General features: G+C 42.0%; 1 protein-coding gene across 1 annotated transcript; it reads right to left on the bottom strand.

Annotated features, from left to right (window-relative positions):
• Window positions 1-3151: 3151 nt before the first annotated feature.
• On the bottom strand, window positions 3152-17964 carry LOC124858395 (highly reducing polyketide synthase frbB-like). Its single transcript, XM_047350419.1, has 6 exons — window positions 17907-17964; window positions 16347-16500; window positions 11204-11364; window positions 10903-11109; window positions 10590-10771; window positions 3152-9311 (listed from the first exon to the last, which is right to left on the bottom strand). The coding sequence occupies exons 1-6, from the start codon at window positions 17962-17964 to the stop codon at window positions 3762-3764; spliced, it is 6312 nt and encodes a 2103-aa protein (XP_047206375.1). The 3' UTR covers window positions 3152-3761.
• Between the last annotated feature and the right edge of the window lie 102 nt (window positions 17965-18066).

Here is an 18066-nt window from a genome sequence, read left to right as displayed (position 1 = left end):
ACACACAGCTATATGTTACGATGTCACCAGGTGACCATGAACCCATTCAAGCGCTGGGTAAATGCTTAGAAGAAATCAATGCATGGATGTGCCAAACTTTTCTTCAGCTGAATGAAAACAAAACTGAAGTAATAATTTTTGGACCAAAGGAAGAGCGTTTAAAAGTTTGCACACAGCTTTAGTTAATACAGCTAGAAACCACCAGTCAGGCTCGAAACCTGGGTGTAGTGATGGACTCAGACCTGAACCTTCAGAGGCACATAAAGATAGTAACAAGGTCAGCCTTCTATCACCTAAAGAACATTTCCAGGATTAAAGGACTAATGTCTCAGCAGGACCTTGAAAAACTAATTGATGGGTTCATTTTTAGTAAAATTTATTACTGCAACGGTGTCTTCACAGGTCTGCCTAAAAAGTCGATCAGACAGCTGCAGTTGATCCATAACGCTGCTGCCTGCATCCTCACTAGAACTAAGAAAGTGGAGCACATCACCCCGGTTCTAAAGTCCTTACACTGGCTCCCTGTAGCTCAGAGAATAGACTTTAAAATACTTCTGTTAGTCTATAAATCACTGAATGGCTTAGCACCAAAATACATTACAGACTTGTTGTCAGTGTATCAACCACCCAGACCTCACAGGTCTTCTGGCTCAAATCTACTCTGCATACCCAGAACCAGAACCAAACATGGAGAAGTAGCTTTTAGTTCTTATGCTCCACTAATCTGGAATAAACTCCCAGAAAACTGCAAAACGCCGAAACCTTAAGTTGCTTTAAATCAAGATTAAAAAACGTATTTGTTTAGAGTGGCCTTTGAATGTGTTATCTAAATATTATAAGTTTTCAGTCCCATTTTCCTTTCATTTTCTTATCCATCATTCTATTCTCTTTATTGTTTAATTACCTTTATGCCACCTTAATGTACTTTGCTTTTTATGTTTCTTATTTTTCCTTCATGTAAAGCACTTTGAATTGTCTTGCTACTGAAATGTGCTATCTAAATAAACTTGCCTTGCCTGGCCTCGAAGAACACACAGAGCAATTTCGCTGACACCATCCTAAACCTCTGTTCAGCATCAGCTGTGTGCTCCTCCTGCATCGCCGTTTGGCAGACCCTGCTGCCTCGTCAAATGTGGTTCAGTTTCTCCTCTTTCATCTCAGAAGACTTAAAGAAAAAGCTGCTGGAAGGCCCCATTTTGAGTCAGTCCCGGAGCAGCTGCAGACGTCTCAGGACGAGCTGAAGCTGGAGGCATGGGGCTCCATCTTGGCCTGGCGCATGTTCCTCCCACGTCACCGGCCATTAGCGGGATTGTCAGGATAAAACTGGTTGGGGGGATGTGTGTCATAAACACACTACTGAAATGCTCATACAACTGAAATACTCTCATACACACTACTGAAATACTCTCACACACACTACTGAAATACTCTCACACACACTACTGAAATGTCACATGCTTTTACACAAACTACTAAAATGCTCTTATACACACTACTGAATTGGTCTCATACACACTACAGAAATGCTCTCATACACACTACTGAAGTACTCTCATACACACTACTAAAATACTCTCATACACACTACTAAAATACTCTCATACACACTACTGAAATACTCTCACACACACTACTGAAATACTCTCACACACACTACTGAAATGTCACATGCTTTTACACAAACTACTAAAATGCTCTTATACACACTACTGAATTGGTCTCATACACACTACAGAAATGCTCTCATACACACTACTAAAATACTCTCATACGCACTACTGAAATGCTCTAATACTGCCTAACTATCATCTTTAAACTAGCTATGCTAGCTTAAAACATTAGTTTTGCCCCATGGTGCCTATGACTGTTAGAAGCTAAGAAACTGCTGACTCAAACTATATAACTGTTAAGTTCTTCATTCATGCAGTGTGGATGAGATCACAAAAAAACTAATCATTACAAATATTACTTTTTTACCTTAATTTTATGTTCTCCCTAAAGGAATGACAGGGTGTGGCTGCTGTCTTCCAGAAAGAAGGAGGGGCTAAATGAGAATGCTCTGAAGAATTCTCATCTGTCCAGCTGAATGCTTATTGGTTAAATCAACAATGATGCAACTGCCACACGTTGCAACTGTCCCCACTCTCCCCTACGCAACATTACTAGAATAAAATTGTAATATTACGTGAATAAAGTCGTAACATTACGTGAATAAAGTCGTAATATTACAAGTAAAAAGTCCAAATTTTTATAAGAACTCTTACAAAAAAGCACAGTCTTCCATGCATTAAAATGAGGAATGTTGAGCATCTTGTGAAGTTATACTTTAGTATCAGTTTCAAAATTAAGGACATTCTTAATCTTTCACACATCGGCATCAAATTATTACCAGTAACAGGACTTTGAAATGATTGTGCAAACAACTGTCTGTTTTGAAGAAAGAACCACACAGACTTGTTTTGTGGCTGAGGAGGTGTCATTACTATTTTCTTGTAATATTATGACTTTTTTTTGGGTAATATTACGACTTTTTTCTGGTAATATTAAAACCTTATTCTTGTAAAGTTACAACTTTATCCACATATTTATTCACACTTAATTCTCGCAAAGTTATGACTTAATTCTCATAATAATATCAATTCATTCTCGCAGTTTCCAAAAAACAAAAATCTCTTGTCCTGGCCCCAATACTTGTTGTACTTTGCAGTATAACCCATCAATCAGAATTAATCTAAATTAACTTTTGTGAAAGTTTGCAAAACATATTGTTTCATTAAGCTGAAATGGATTTTTATCTTCAGAAAAACAAACTGTCGCTAATATTTTTAGGTTAAAAAATCATTTTTAACAGTACATCATGATGCTACTGAATAAAATAAAAAATATATAAAAACCTAAAAAATAACCTTAACAAAAAACGCCATACTGAGACATTTGTACTTTCCAGAATGTTTATTTGCATATGAAAATATAATCTTACAGCAACAGTCAAGCACAACTAAACTGCTCTGATTAATGCTATATTTGTTAATCTTTGTGCTAAACAAGTACTTTATAAAACTGGCAAACAATCTTGAGATCAGAACTGTGATATGCGTACATTTGCTATTCGACAGCATAGAGGTTATTTGTATAATTTCATCATAGGTGGTAGAGATTGCTTTTGCTTTTGTTTTTTTCTCATATGTACTTTTTGCTTTGCGTATCTAAATACAATTTTATCTCTATAAAAATGTAAAAGAATTTAATGTAAAATTTACTAAATTGGCTTAAAATATTTGTATTTATAATTAATCTTGTAATGTATTGCTGTGATATACAACTGTAAACCAGAGCTAATGCTATTGGAGATGGCAGAAAAAGAACAATGTCAATTTCAAAAAGAAAAAAGGAACTTGGCTTGATATATAAAAAAAAGTAAAACTGGCTGACTGCAACAAAATAATGTTATAGTAGACAAATTTCCCTTTAAGAAATATAAGGGTGTTTTTAGATTTTAAACATCTAAGCATACTTTCTGTAGACACATGGTTTAAAGGACATTTTTTCTTTCATTTTTTCTTTAACAACAAATGGAATATCTTGCACAAAATTGGGTAGAGGGATTTTGCACAATCACCTGTAACAATTTACTAAAATGTACATTTTTGCATAGGAATCTAACCAGATATAGATTGCAGGGTGCCCTAATTAAGTGGTAGTAACACAAGAATGTTATTTATTTTTATTTGATGCTTGGAGGATTTATTCTGTCTTAGATTTCATAATCTTGTAAAAACATCAGAGTCACCCACATCTTCATCCGTGAGAGGCTTCTCGCTTATGATTCTGCCCTCGGCTGTTTCGCTCAGTATGGTTACCACTGTTGATACTGTGGCATTGGGATCCAACAGTTTCACCAGAGGCACATTCACCCCTCTCTCCTGAAACATCTTGTTCTGCAGGGTCATGGCCTGCATGGAGTCCATGCCTAAGGATGAAAGAAGGGAGTCATCACTCAGCTCATTCTGATCGATGCCGATGGTCTCACTGAGAAGAGAGAAGACATATTCTTTAGGTGGAACAGAGTCAGTTTGCTCAGTCTTAGACTCTTCCTCTGTAAGTTTTTGGAAGACTTCGTTGACTAACGCAGACAGACGTAAGGTCAAGGCTTTATTTTGAGAGAGGATGTTGTATCTGATGTTCCTAAAGTGAAACCTGCAAACAGCTTGCTGTGGCCGATTAAGGATGAGGCATTGCTCCAGGCTTTTATGAATCTCTGCAACGTCCAACAACATCATCCCCTTTGCCTCCAAAAATCGATGGAAGTGCTCCTTGTTTAGGAGCAGGCCGAGGTTAAGAGCTCCCCAGTTGATAGACTGTCCAGGTAGCCCCAGTTTGCGCCTGTATTGGCAGAACAAGTCAAGAAAAGAGTTGGCTGCCGCATAGTTTGTTTGGGATGCATTTCCAAGGAATGCTGAGATGGAGGAGAAGCACACAAAGTAGTCCAGGTGGCAGTGCTTTGTTGCATGGTGCAAATTTAACACCCCATTCACTTTAGGTTTAAAAACCTTCTCATAAAGGGATCTATTAAGGGTCTCAATCAGACCGTCATGTAGGACAACCGCACTGTGAAACACCCCTCTGATCAGACAACCCCTGAACTTTTGCCCGATTTCAGTAATGACCCTGTGCACCTGTTCAGAGACAGAAATGTCACATTCCATGCTGCTGATGCTGTTTCCACACTGCTGCTGAATATAGAGTATTTCTTTCAGCACGTCTGCTGTGGGCTTGCTCCTGGAGAGAATCACGATGTACTCCCCTCCTCTTTGTGAGATAAACTTGACTGTTTCAAACCCCAGGCCAGAGAGACCACCTGCCACAATGTACACTGCTCTCTTTCTGAACAACTGTGTTTTTGATGGCAGCATCTGAATCTCAGACAATCTAGTCTTATCATATTTTTCCAAAGCAATCACAGCCAGTTTTTGTGAGCTGAAATATGAAGGTAATGTCTCTGGTTCTACACCAGCACTTTCAGATTTCAAACTCTGAAAAGTGAAATTTTCAAGAGCAAACCTCCTGCTGAAATTCAGCGACTTCAGCCAGTGTAAAATATGAGGTCTGTGTGCTCTCAGATAACCTTTTTGCAAAACAGCCTGCATCTGAATTGTTTGTACATGAACACTTTCCTTTATGTTTTGGCACATGTCCTGAACAAGCAAAGTTTGCATTTGATATTCACAGAGTACTACAACATGACGAACACCTGAGAAATTGCAAGTTTTCACAGTGAGGGACTCATCGAATGGTGGCAGGATGACGAACGCATTGAGTTGATTGATGTCTATGAAAGATCCATTGCACTGTGTGCTTAAAATTACGTTCCAACCAAATTTGTGAGCAGTAAGTGCCAAGACTTTCACAAGAGCTGAATCAGTTGCTGGGCAAATGACCCCCAAATTCCGTTTGGGTTTAGGCAAGACCCGATGAAGCATCTCCCAAGCCAGCACAAAGTAGGAAACACAAGGTGTTTCTTGAAAAAATGGGAACCTCTTGATGCTGTAGCACACGTCATCTGGCACTTGAATCTTACTAGCAGCCATAATGGGATAACAACAAGCAACGTGGTCCCCGACTTTGAGTTTCCTGACGTCTTTTCCAACTGCAGTGATAGTACCGCTAAAGTCAAGTGCGATTAGCTTATGCTTCTGAGATGAATGCTTGTTCCAGTAAAGCGTCTGACCAAAGTTCAGATGTGAGGAACTGACTGGGAAGTAATCAGATGTATGAACACATATCTTGCTGGGTCGAATCTCAACTGATGTGTTATTGATTGGGTCTGACTCTTCGTCGAGAGGAATGCCACTCAGTTGAGTCACCATATATGCATCAGATGTCTGTAAGGTAAAAGGTTTAGAAGTTGTGGAGGTGTAACTACCCTCTGTATGGTCAGTGTCTTCCAATGGGGTTCGGACAATTGAAGGTTTTAAGATCAGCCCGTCTTTTATGACCAACTCTGGGTACTTTTCACAAGGGTGTGATCTCAGGACCTCTGAAAGAGCTTGAATGTCCTGAGCAGATATGGAACCTATGTCAATCAGTTGAAAAGAAAGATCAGCAATCTCTGCTGCAAAAGATCTCAACATACCAGGAAGAGCAAAACCTGGACTTATGTGATCTACAGTGATGTCAGATGAGCAATAGGTCACTGCTCTGATAGCTTTGGGGAACTGAATCCACTTCAGCTCCAGGACAATTTGACGAAAAATCTCACAGCAACCTGCAAGATTCTGCAAGACGTCATCAGATGATTGTGATGTAAGATCTTCTTTGCCCCGCAAAAATATCACCTCATCAAAGGCTTTCTTAATATCTGTGATATTGAGGTTTGAAAGTAGAGAAGGAAATCCATTGCTTAAAATCTCCTTTGCATGTCTGAAGGAAATATATCTAGATTTTGGGTCTAAATGTAGTTGTAGAGCTTTTGAGATCCCTAAATGATCAGAGAAGACCAAAGCCTTTGCAGGGTTACAAGAAGTTGAACTTTCAGGGACAACACTGAAATCATTATGGTAGAAGTACTGTTCAACCACATTACGCTGACTGCCGAGGTACTGGATTATCACGTGCTTCAGCTCAGCCAACACTCTGCCTTCTTTGTCTGCAAAGCAGCCGCAAACCTCAAAGTGATCTTCACCCACATCAGTTGCTCTCAGGTAGATAATCATCTCATTCTGCAAGGGTTCAAACACACCAAGGGTTCCTATTTTGACTGGAAACCCCAGCCTGCCTACAAATATATTTTCAATTGTGACAGGGAGAAGTTGCATGAAATAATCCAACACTACAGGATGAAAATAGTAGTCATGCAAATGAGGTCGAAGCTCTTCTGGAACTGAAACAGATGCAAAAGCCTCCTTCAGATCCTCTCCATAGTGGACATTTGCTTTATTCTGGAAAACATCTCCATACTGGAAGCCACCTTGAGAGAGATATCCATAAAACTCCTGAAAACTCACAATAGATGTGCATCGTTTGGAGATAGAGCTTAATGAAATGTTTTGCTCCTCAATCAGTCTCTCTGTCTTTGAAACCACTGTGCCTGAAGCATACACCGCAGATGAGGAAAACACCTTGAAGCTAGTTTCTATTTCTTTTTGCTCTAATTGCACCTTCATTTCAGCAGAGTTCTTTGTCAACACAAATGGACTGTGAAACTTGACATAGAGCTGAAGCGAGCTCAGGGGGACTTTTGGCTTAGTGGTGGCCATGAACGACGCCAAGCCCAGCTCCACGTAGAAGGCACCAGGGATGATGGGTATGTTACTGTGCTGGTGCTCCTTCAAGTAGAAGGTTGAGTCAGATGTTAAGTTACAGCTGAAAATGTTGCTTTCACTTCCTGTCTGACAGAGTACAGGATGAGAGCTTGCTTTGTTGTTCTGTGCAGCTCCAATTATCACGTCTCTATCAGAGCAGTCAAACTGGTACTTTGGGAAAAACAGTGGTGTTGTCTCATAGCCTTTGTAGAAAACGGTCCAATCTACCTGAATGCCCATTTCGAACAATTTGGAAACAACTGAGATGACTGATTTGTGATCTTCCTTGGGTTCTACTGAGGCAATAACTGCTATGTTGTTTCCTAGAGTTTCCATAATGTTTCTCTGCAGTGCTCGTCTTGGCCCTATCTCTACAAAAACTATGTTTTTCTTTCCCTTAGCTGCTGAGCGCAAAGCTTGCTCAAAAGCGACGGGCTCACGGATGTTCCTCGCCCAGTATTCACCTGTGCAGAAATCTCTGATCTCAGCTTCCCTTCCTGTAACTGTTGAGAACAACTCATTTTCAGGCTCATTCTTTTGCAAGTTGCCAATTGTGTCCTTGATTTCCTGCAGAACTGGATCCATCATGTGGCTATGGTAAGCAGCAGGGACATTGAGCACACGGAGGAAGAGATTTTGACTGATTGTTGAGTTGGTAAGCTCCTTTAGCAGTCTCTCAATTGCATCTGCTTCTCCTGAAAGAGTGCAGGACTGTGGGCTGTTGAAGGCTGCAAGGCTAAGTCTTCCAGAGTATTTTGGGAGGAGAGAAGCCACCTCTGATACAGCCATGTTGCTGACCGCAAGCATTTTACCAGCAGCAACTTTCCTTTGAAGGGTGCTGCGAAAGAAAATGACTTTCACAGCATCTTCAAGAGACAAGAGGCCAGAGCAGTGTGCAGCAGCGACTTCACCAACAGAGTGTCCAAGCACAGCATCAGGTTTGACACCCCAGTGCCTGAGAAGGGCGGTAATCCCAACTTGGATGGCAAAGAGGAGAGGCTGGGCAACGTCAGGGTTGTTGAAGTCACTGCTTTCAAACTTGCTCTCAAGTGTGCTCAGGATGTTTAGGGAACTCATCTTTTGGAAGATCTGAGTGATTTCGCTGATCTTTTCTCTAAATACAGGTTGGTTTTTCAACAGCTCTTTGCACATGCCATGGTAAGTGACACCATTTCCACAGAAGACAAACACTAATCTTGGATCTGAGAGGGCAGAGCTGACATTTTTGCCAACACTGGCCATTAGCTTCTCCTTAAGATCATCTACAGATGAAACCACAATGGCTTTTCTGTATTTATGCTTTTGGTGACTTCTTCTGCAGGCTGATGTGTACAAAACAGAATCAAGATCTACATTGATATCAGCCTCCAGTTGTTTTATGGTGTCCTCTATCATCATAGTCAGAGATTTCTGGGAATTTGCTGAAAGAACAAAATATTTCACCTGCCCCTCACTGCTCTGTTTCTTTAACCATGTCTGTGTGTGCTGTTTGACTATGGCGTGTGCATTTGTTCCCCCAAAACCGAAGTTGTTCACCCCTGCAACTCGTGCAGTGGTAGATTCCCATTTCTCTACGTTCTTAGAAATTTTAATGTTCAGGGTTTTGGCATCGATACTGGAAGTTTCATCAGAGTAAAAGACAGAGGGGACGAAGGTTTCATGCTTCATCATCAGCAGAACTTTAATTAATCCAGCCACCCCGGCTGCTGACTCCGTGTGTCCGATGTTGCTCTTCACCGACCCGATCTGCAGTGTCCCTGACCCAGGAGGTCTGGCTTTGGCGATGACGTTCGAAATGCCTACTGCCTCAGTTGGGTCTCCCACTGGGGTCCCAGTCCCATGGGCCTCGATGTACTGGACCCTTGTGATTTCAGAGTCTGAGTAGATTCTGTGCAGCAGTTCCTCTTGTTGTGTCATGGAGGGTTTTGTAATCGGAGTGACTGAGTGTCCATCTTGGTTGACTGCGGTTTTGCTAATGATCCCCCAGATGTGGTCATGGTCTTGCAGAGCCTGCAAATTGAAAACGGGACCACAATGAAACATAAAATGAGGGAAAGAAAATCGGTACTTGAAAATGTGTTATAGGGTCAAATATCTGTGAGGTCAGGAAAATAGTTTTTGTCAGTGTAAAGGTGCTCAGGTTGTTTGTCGTTGAATTACAGCTTGGAGAACCACTTTTCTAACTAGTGTCACGATTCAAGGCAACTTTCCAGAAATCATTATCTCTGGAATATATCTTGCATGTGCTTTTTTTTACATTTCCTGAAAAGCTAAATTTTTGTGATTTCTGTCTGAAATCAGCTATATGAAGATTAAAAAGTGAGTTTGGGCAACCTTTGTTTAATTTTGTTGATGTTTACTCTTTCCAATTATACCAAAACTCTGAGCTTCCATGAATTGCATAAAATATAGTTTTAGTTATTTAATATTCATTTAGAAAAAAAGACAATGGTTAAAATAACTTTACATCAAGCTGAGCTGCAGAATTATCCCTTTTTGAGAAATTATATGTAATGACTTTACTTTGTGTTTATTTCTCCTTTTTGCATTTAGTTCTAAAGGCCCGTGGGACTCTTCCTTGACAATGATGCAACAAGAAATAAACTTTAACAAAGGAAATTGACATTTTCAGGTAATAATCTGAGATCTTTAGTGGAAAAACAAACAATTTTACCTTTTCATAAACCAGAGCCAGCCGAAGGCACAAGTGAAAGAGACCACTATTCAGGGGCCACCCAAAAATGCTTGAATTTGAACCCAGACCATAAAATATTTATTTCTTGAGAATAAGAACACTATTAAATAAATGAGACACTTTCAGCATAGATAAATTAAAACAACTGAAACTGTTTCAAATAAAAATTTAGATTAAAAGGAATTGGCAAATTAACTTTGTTAAAGTGCAAAGAATAATCTTTATTGCTTGACTGTTGTGTCAACATAGTTGCAATCTATTGGTGAGGTTCTGGAAAATGGGTCCCAAATCAGGCTCTGCTTAAGGCCCTATACAACCTCGGGTCAGCCCTGTCACAGACTATCAACCAGCAGAAATCTACCAGAGTTCATATCTATTTAGAAAGGTTGTAGATTTGTTTCCCTATAATTAATTAATTAACAAAGGTTAGGAACATTGGGCTCAATAATGAAACTAGCAAGTCTTAAAAAGTCAATGAAAGGAGTTCATGAATCCTAGATGAATATATTACTGTTAAAATTGTTGGACATTTATAAAATAATGAAATGTTGGAGAAGGAATTGAGCTGTTTTAATCACTCTGCAAACTCAAACCTTTCTCAGTGGTTTCAGGAGAACCACCCCACAGCCCTCCCCTCTCCCGTAACCATCTGCTGTGCTGGAGAAAGGCTTGCTCGTCCCTTCAGGTGAAATCATCTTGGCCTTGCTGAGCGCGACAAATACTCTTGGCTCAATGATGCAGTTAACACCTCCACAAACAGCCATTTCGCATTCACCTAGATATGATAAAAAGCTATTAAAATGTCTCTCAGTAACATTTTAATGCCATTTAAATAATAAAGTTGCTTGTTTCTTTAGCATGCAAACCACTGATGCCACAGAGCTTGTGTAGAAATGCTGTACAGACCTTGTTTAATGGACTGACAGGCGAGATGAAGAGCTACAAGTGAGGATGAGCAGGCGCAGTCTATGGAGAGTGACGGTCCAGTGAAGTTGAAGATGTAGGAGACTCTGTTTGCTGCAATGCTCATGGCGAGCCCGGTTCCGGTCCAGTGGTTGATCACAGTCGGGTGCACGTGTGCAGCATTTGTCTCATAGTCTCTGTTCATTATGCCTATCATTGAAGAAGTAGGGAAAAATAAATGGACTCAGCATCTGGTCTAGTTTTAACTGTTTTCATAAAAAAACAAACATGTTTCCTGTATTACCAACAAACACTCCTGTCCTGGTCCCGCTGGCCTTCTCCATGGGAATTCCAGCATTTTCCAAAGCTCTGTAGACACACTGAAGGATCTGTTTTTGTTGAGGATCCATTTGTTCCACTTCACTATCACTGACGCCAAAAAACTTGTGGTCAAATTCATTGAACCTGTAAAAAGATATAAAAATCTAATACTTAGAATTGTATTTTTGTTGTATAATTGTATAAAGTAAAAAAAAAAAAAAAAAACTGTAAAAATTACAAAAGTACAAGTCAAGATTTCCAAATGTGTAATTATTATTTTTGCTGTTGCATCGGAGCCAAAATTTGACCTGTTTTTCTTTTTTTTATTTAATTGCTTCATTGCTTTTGTTGTGTTGATGCAAATTATGCTAAATTTAGCCAGAATTTGTATTCTGTGAGAAATATAACAATCTAACAATGTCCATTTAGCACTAATTTAGTGATATAAACCCTTTTTCCCAGTTTTTAAAATCCATTTGAATCTCCTTTTTTATTATTTTCTATTAAATGAAGACATTTTTCATATACTGTATTCCTACCAATTTCCATATATGATAGGAAAAAATATATATATATATATTATTGTAAAAACGGAAACTTCAATGGCTAAAAATGAAATTTAGGTGGTTAAAATTTCATAAAATGTTTCTATATTTGTTATGAATAGCGATAAAGTTAATAATTACTTTTCTAAGAAAATATCCATAATGTTCTATAGTAATTTTTATATAATGACCATTTTCATGTGTTCAAAAACACAGGATGGAGCACCAAATAAAGGGGCCAACAGATGTGCCTGCAAAGGAACGGAACTCACACTTTAAATTTAAACAAATAAACCAGCAGCAAAATGCATTTTTAAAGAGGAGCTAAAAAAAGCTTTTACTTGTTAATTTTTACAAATAAGCTAGTGTTAGATCTGCAGCACAGCTAGGTGAAACAAAACACTAGAAAAGCAGCATTTTAAAACTCCACTCAGTCCACTGATATAAAGGTGTGGGATTATTTATCCCCTCCTTGAACCGCCACCTTAACAAGGCGGAGGGGTTTGAGTGCTCAAATGATCCTACAGGCTATGTTGTCTGGGGCTTAAATGCCCCTGGTAGGGTCTCCCAAGGCAAACAGGCTCTAGGTGACGGGTCAGACAAAGAGCGGTTCAAGAACCCCTCATGACGACTACTAAATCGAGGCACGTGACGTCGCCCGGTACAATGGAGCCCACCACATGCAGGGGGAACCGTGAGGGACCGGTGCAAAGAGGACTGGCCGGTGGATGAAGGTGGAGACCTCGGCGGCCCGATCCATGGATACTTAGGCTGGCTCTAGGGACGTGGAATGTCACCTCGCTGGGGGGGGAAGGAGCCTGAGCTTGTGCGGGAGGTCGAGAGATATCAACTAGAAATAGTCGGGCTCGCCTCCACGCACAGCATGGGCTCTGAAACCTATCTCCTCGAGAGGGGCTGGACTCTCTTCTACTCTGGAGTGGCCCACAGGGAGAGGCGGCGGGCTGGGGTGGGTTTGCTTGTTGCTCCCCAGCTCAGCCGTCTCGTGTTGGGGTTTACCCCAGTGGATGAGAGGGTCGCATCCCTGCGCCTTTGGGTTGGGGAGAGGTCTCTGACTATCATTTCAGCCTACGGGCCGAGTGGTAGTGCGGAGTACCCGGCTTTCTTGGCGTCCCTGTCGGGGTTGCTGGATAGTACCCCTCCCGGGGACTCCATTATTCTGCTGGGGTACTTCAATGCCCACATGTGAAACGATAGTGACACCTGGAGAGGCGTGATCAGGAGGAATGGCCTCCCCGATCTGAATCCGAGTGGTATTTTGTTATTGGACTTCTGTGCTAGTCACGGATTGTCCATAATGAACACCATGTTCAAACATAAGGTTATCCATCAGTGCACTTGGCACCAGGACACCCTAGGCAGGAGGTCAATGATCGACTTAGTTGTCGTATCATCAGACCTTCGGCCGCTTGTTTTGGGCACTCGGGTGAAGATAGGGGCTGAGCTGTCCACTGATCACCACCTGGTGGTGAGTTGGATCCGCTGGAGGAAGAGAAAGCCGGACAGACTTGGCAGGCCCAAGCGCATAGTGAGGGTCTGCTGGGAACGTCAGGCGGAGCCCTTGGCCAGGGATGTATTCAACTCCCACCTCCGGGAGAGCTTCGACCAGATCCCGGGGGATGTTGGAGACATAGAGTCTGAGTGGACCATGTTCTCCGCACCTATTGTCAATGCTGCTGCCCATAGCTGCGGCCGTAAGGTCTGCGGTGCCTGTTGCAGCTGCAATCCCCGAACCCGGTGGTGGACACCGGCAGTAAGGGACACTGTCAAGCTGAAGAAGGAGTCCTATCGGCTGTGGTTGGCTTGTGGGACTCCTGAGGCGGCTGATGGGTACCGTGAGGCCAAGCGTGCCGCGGCCCGGGCAGTGGCAGAGGCAAAAACTCAGGCCTGGGAGGAGCTCGGTGAGACCATGGAGAAGGACTATCGGTTGGCCTCGAAGCGATTCTGGCAAACCGTCCGGCGCCTCAGGAGGGGGAAGCAGTGCTTCGCCAACACTATTTACTGTGGGGGTGGGGAGCTGCTGACCTCGACTGGGGACATTATTGGGCGGTGGAAGGAATACTTCGAGGATCTCCTCAATCCTGCCATCACGCATTCCCTGGTGGAAAAACAAAGGCTGGGGACTCGGGGTTGGACTCTTTCATCACCCAGGCTGAAGTCACCGAGGTGGTTAAAAAGCTCAGTGGTGGCAGGGCTTCGGGGGTGGATGAGATCCGCTCTGAGTACCTCAAGTCTCTGGATGTTGTGGGGCTGTCATGGTTGACACGCCTCTTCAACATTGCGTGGCGGTCGGGGACAGTGCCTCTGGACTGGCAGACTGGGGTGGTGGTCCCCCTTCATAAGAAGGGTCACCGGAGGGTGTGTTCCAACTACAGGGGGATCACACTCCTCAGCCTCCCTGGTAAGGCCTACGCCTAGGTATTGGAGAGGAGAGTCCGGCCGATAGTTGAACCTTGGCTTCAGGAGGAGCAGTGTGGTTTTCGTCCCGGCCGTGCAACACTGGACCAGCTATCTACCCTCTACAGGGTGCTCGAGGGTTCATGGGAGTTTGCCCAACCGGTCCACATGTGTTTTGTGGACCTGGACAAAGCATTCGACTGTGTCCTTTGTGATGCCCTGTGGGGGGGGCTCTAGGAGTATGGAATCGGGGGCCCTTTACTAGGGGCCATCCGGTCTCCTTACAAGCGGAGCAGGAGTTTGGTTCGCATTGCCGACACTAAGTCGGACCTGTTCCCGGTGCATGTTGGACTCCGGCAGGGCTGCCCTTTGTCACCGGTCCTGTTCATAACTTTTATGGACAGGATTTCTAGGTGCAGCCAAGGGCCGGAGGGGGTCTGGTTCGGGGACCAGAGGATTTCGTCTCTTCTTTTTGCAGATGACATGGTCCTGCTGGCCCCCTCTAGCCAAGACCTACAGCATGCACTGGGGCGGTTCGCAGCCGAGTGTGAAGCGGCTGGGATGAGGATCAGCTCCTCCAAGTCCGAGGCTATGGTTCTCGACCGGAAAAGGGTGGCTTGTCCTCTTCAGGTTGGAGGGGAGTTCCTGCCTCAAGTTTAAGTATTTTGGGGTCTTGTTCACGAGTGGGGGAATAATGGAGCAGGAGATAATGGGGGCACTGTGCTGTGCGTTGTGGTGAAGAGAGAGCTGAGCCGAAAAGCGAAGCTCTCGATTTACCGGTCGGTCTACGTTCCTACCCTCACCTATGGCCATGAACTTTGGGTCATGACCGAAAGAACGAGATCCCGGATACAAGCGGCTGAAATGAGCTTCTTCCGTAGGGTGGCCGGGCACTCCCTTAGAGATAGGGTGAGGAGCTCGGCCATCCGGGAGGGGCTCGGAGTAGAGCCGCTGCTCCTCCACATTGAGAGGAGCTAGTTGAGGTGGCTTGGGCATCTATACCAGATGCCTCCTGGAAGCCTTCCTCGGGAGGTGTTCCAGGCACGTCCCACCGGGAGGAGGCCCAGGGGACGGCCCAGGACATGCTGGAGGGACTATGTCTCTCGGCTGGCCTGGGAACGCCTTGTGCTCCACCCGGAGGAGCTGGAGGAGGTGTCTGGCGAGAGGGATGTCTGGGCGTCTCTGCTGAATCTGCTGCCCCCGCGACCCGGTCCCAGATAAAGCGGAAGACGACAAGTACGAGTAAAAGGATTATTTGTGATATTTGTTGAAAATATTTTGATTATTGATTTTTTGTTTGCATATTTTGGCTTTATTGTTGCATAGCTACGCTGGGATTAACAGAAAAAGAAGTACTGAGGTTTTCCTTGTGGTGGGATTGAAGCTTAACTTCACAGAAATGTCCTTTAAAAAACATAAAGCAGAATGTCTTATTGGCTCTTAGTTTACTGTGGTGCCAACAGACAAAACAACAACAAAAAATGCATCCATCGTTGAACCTACACTCCTTTTTGCAGAAGCCATTTTAGGCACTGCAGCACAGCTAGCTACAGGAAATCTGAGTTACATTTTTGCATATTATTGGATAGTAATTGGTGCTACTGGCACAAGATTTGATCAGATTATGTAGTTTGGTGAAAATGTAAATGTTTCAGGATTTTTCTTTCAAATTAGTTTTAGAGCAATATGTATCTCTTTGATGTATTTTTGTGCCACTGACTCCAATTTGTTTTAGCGCTGAAATATGTATTGTTTTTTTCCTGTTGCTTGGTATTAAAAATTCCTTTACATTTGATTGTTTTATTGTTTTTAACTCAGAACCTCTGCTCTGTGTTTGCAATGCAGCAACAACCATCTACAGGAAATTTGTATTTTATTTTTCTTTATTGATGCCCATCGGCCCAAAAATTATACAATTTTGAGCTGCATTTTCCCTCTGTTGTTGCACAGCTTCATCAGCATTGACTTGGATAATGTGTAGGTGTAGAAATTTGACAGAGCAGAAACTAAAGCTGCAACAAGGAACAACATTAGTATCAATATCACAAATGTGTGGACTGAGATGAATAATGGCATTCATAAAAAGAAACCACTTCTAAGTGCTATATTGTTTTACAGTTACACAATTCATTTGGTGAAATACAAGGCTGGATCAACGGTTCATACCCATCAATGAGAGCGGCCTTGGCTGTGCGTGATTTACCCAGTTTGGTGTCATCTGGGTCATACCAGCTTGCAATGTCGAACCTCTGTCTGGGGATTGGAACAGAACAGTTCCGACCCTCCACCAGAACCTTCCAGAAATTGTCAAGCCCTTCACCTGTGGGTAAAAAAACAATGTATGCAAAGAAATTATTAGTTTAATATTTTAGTTGAACGTTGGAAAAGAACCACCGGGCACATGTTTAGGAAGTCAAATGTAAAAGTAGGTGGAGGTGCCGATTAAATTTCTACATGATTGGGAAAATCTGAAAGAGAATATCTAAAATTTCAAGAGTCAAAAGGTCACATTAAGTGGAATTGCTTTAAGTTGATTTGTGGGTCATTGTAGGAGTAGAGCTACTAGAAGTCCTGATGCACAGACTGGATGCTGGTGTTAAAGTGCATTTAGGTTCTTCATTGCAGAGTTGAAGTCCTCTTTAATGCAACATGAGGCTCATTTTGTAAAACTATTTAAAATCCAGAATAAAGAAATACAGTTTATCCTTTCTGGTTGTTTTATGTTACACATATAAGACAAGCTTTGCAGTACACTGGTGTTGTTTACCTTAAATATGAAAAAAATAAACAGAAAAAGTACCCTGTATTCTAACAAAATGGGCATGTGGTAAATTACTTATGTACTTCTCAATGATTCATGAAAAGCTTTTATTGTGTTTACAACAATTAAACACTTCTCATATTTACTGAAAAGCTCATTGGAGCCTTTCCACCGGTATTCTTAACGATCCTTCTTCTGAGATGAGGTCCAGGTCTTTGATGTTGGAAAGCCTCCTTGCCATCACCCTAATTTCTCCACAGATTCTCTAACAGATTCAGGTTGGGCCTCTCGTGGAACCGTTCCAAAACGTTAATATTACCTCAAGTCATAAGAATCAAAATTCTCATTATTTTTGCAAAGAATAATGGGCAAGCATTTCAGTCTCTAGATGTGAAAAGCTGCAAGAGACAAACCTTAAAGGACTTTTATTTCTTAAAAGAAATGCTGAAAATCTTGCTTCATTTTCCTTTTTGTTTGTAAATTACAGAGTAATATCCCTTTTCCCATTGCAACATCAAACATAGCCCGTGCTGTGGAACAAGCAAAAACAAAAAATAATAGAGGACAAAAAGAATAGCAATAACATTATAATAAAGATCAACGTTGCCAATAGAGACAGAAAGTCTAGTGATGCTAGGGGATGAACTGGAGCTGAGCCCTTATTTAAATTCTGCCTAGGGACTCAAACAACCTGGGTTGGCTCCAGTGGAAATCATCACTTTTATTATTAAAATAAATACCAAGAATGAATGCTACCAATACACACGGAAGTTTTAATAAGATGCGATTTCATTTTAATCACGAAAAAATATATTTCATAAACTTTTGATACAGAAAAACTTTCTTTGATCACATCTGTTAATGTATATCTTCCGTTTCTGAAAAATCCTAAATAAAATTATTATAGGAAATATATCAAACTAAAATAGCAAAACAGACAAAAAGAGCTCTGAAATTTTTATTACCTCCTGGAAAGTTGCAGCCAATCCCCACAACAGCAACTCCATCTTCTGCTTCTTCCATCCTAAACAAACTCCAAAAATAAAAATGAAACCCTAAATCGAGTTTTTCTCACTCCAAGGCATCTTGACTGAATTAAAACAAAAGAAAAATCTGCTTAAGGTG

Source organism: Girardinichthys multiradiatus, chromosome 21 (assembly GCF_021462225.1).
Source record: "Girardinichthys multiradiatus isolate DD_20200921_A chromosome 21, DD_fGirMul_XY1, whole genome shotgun sequence".
NCBI lineage: Eukaryota > Metazoa > Chordata > Actinopteri > Cyprinodontiformes > Goodeidae > Girardinichthys > Girardinichthys multiradiatus.
Note: the sequence above shows the minus strand (reverse complement) of the source record. Positions and strands in the feature narration are given on the sequence as shown.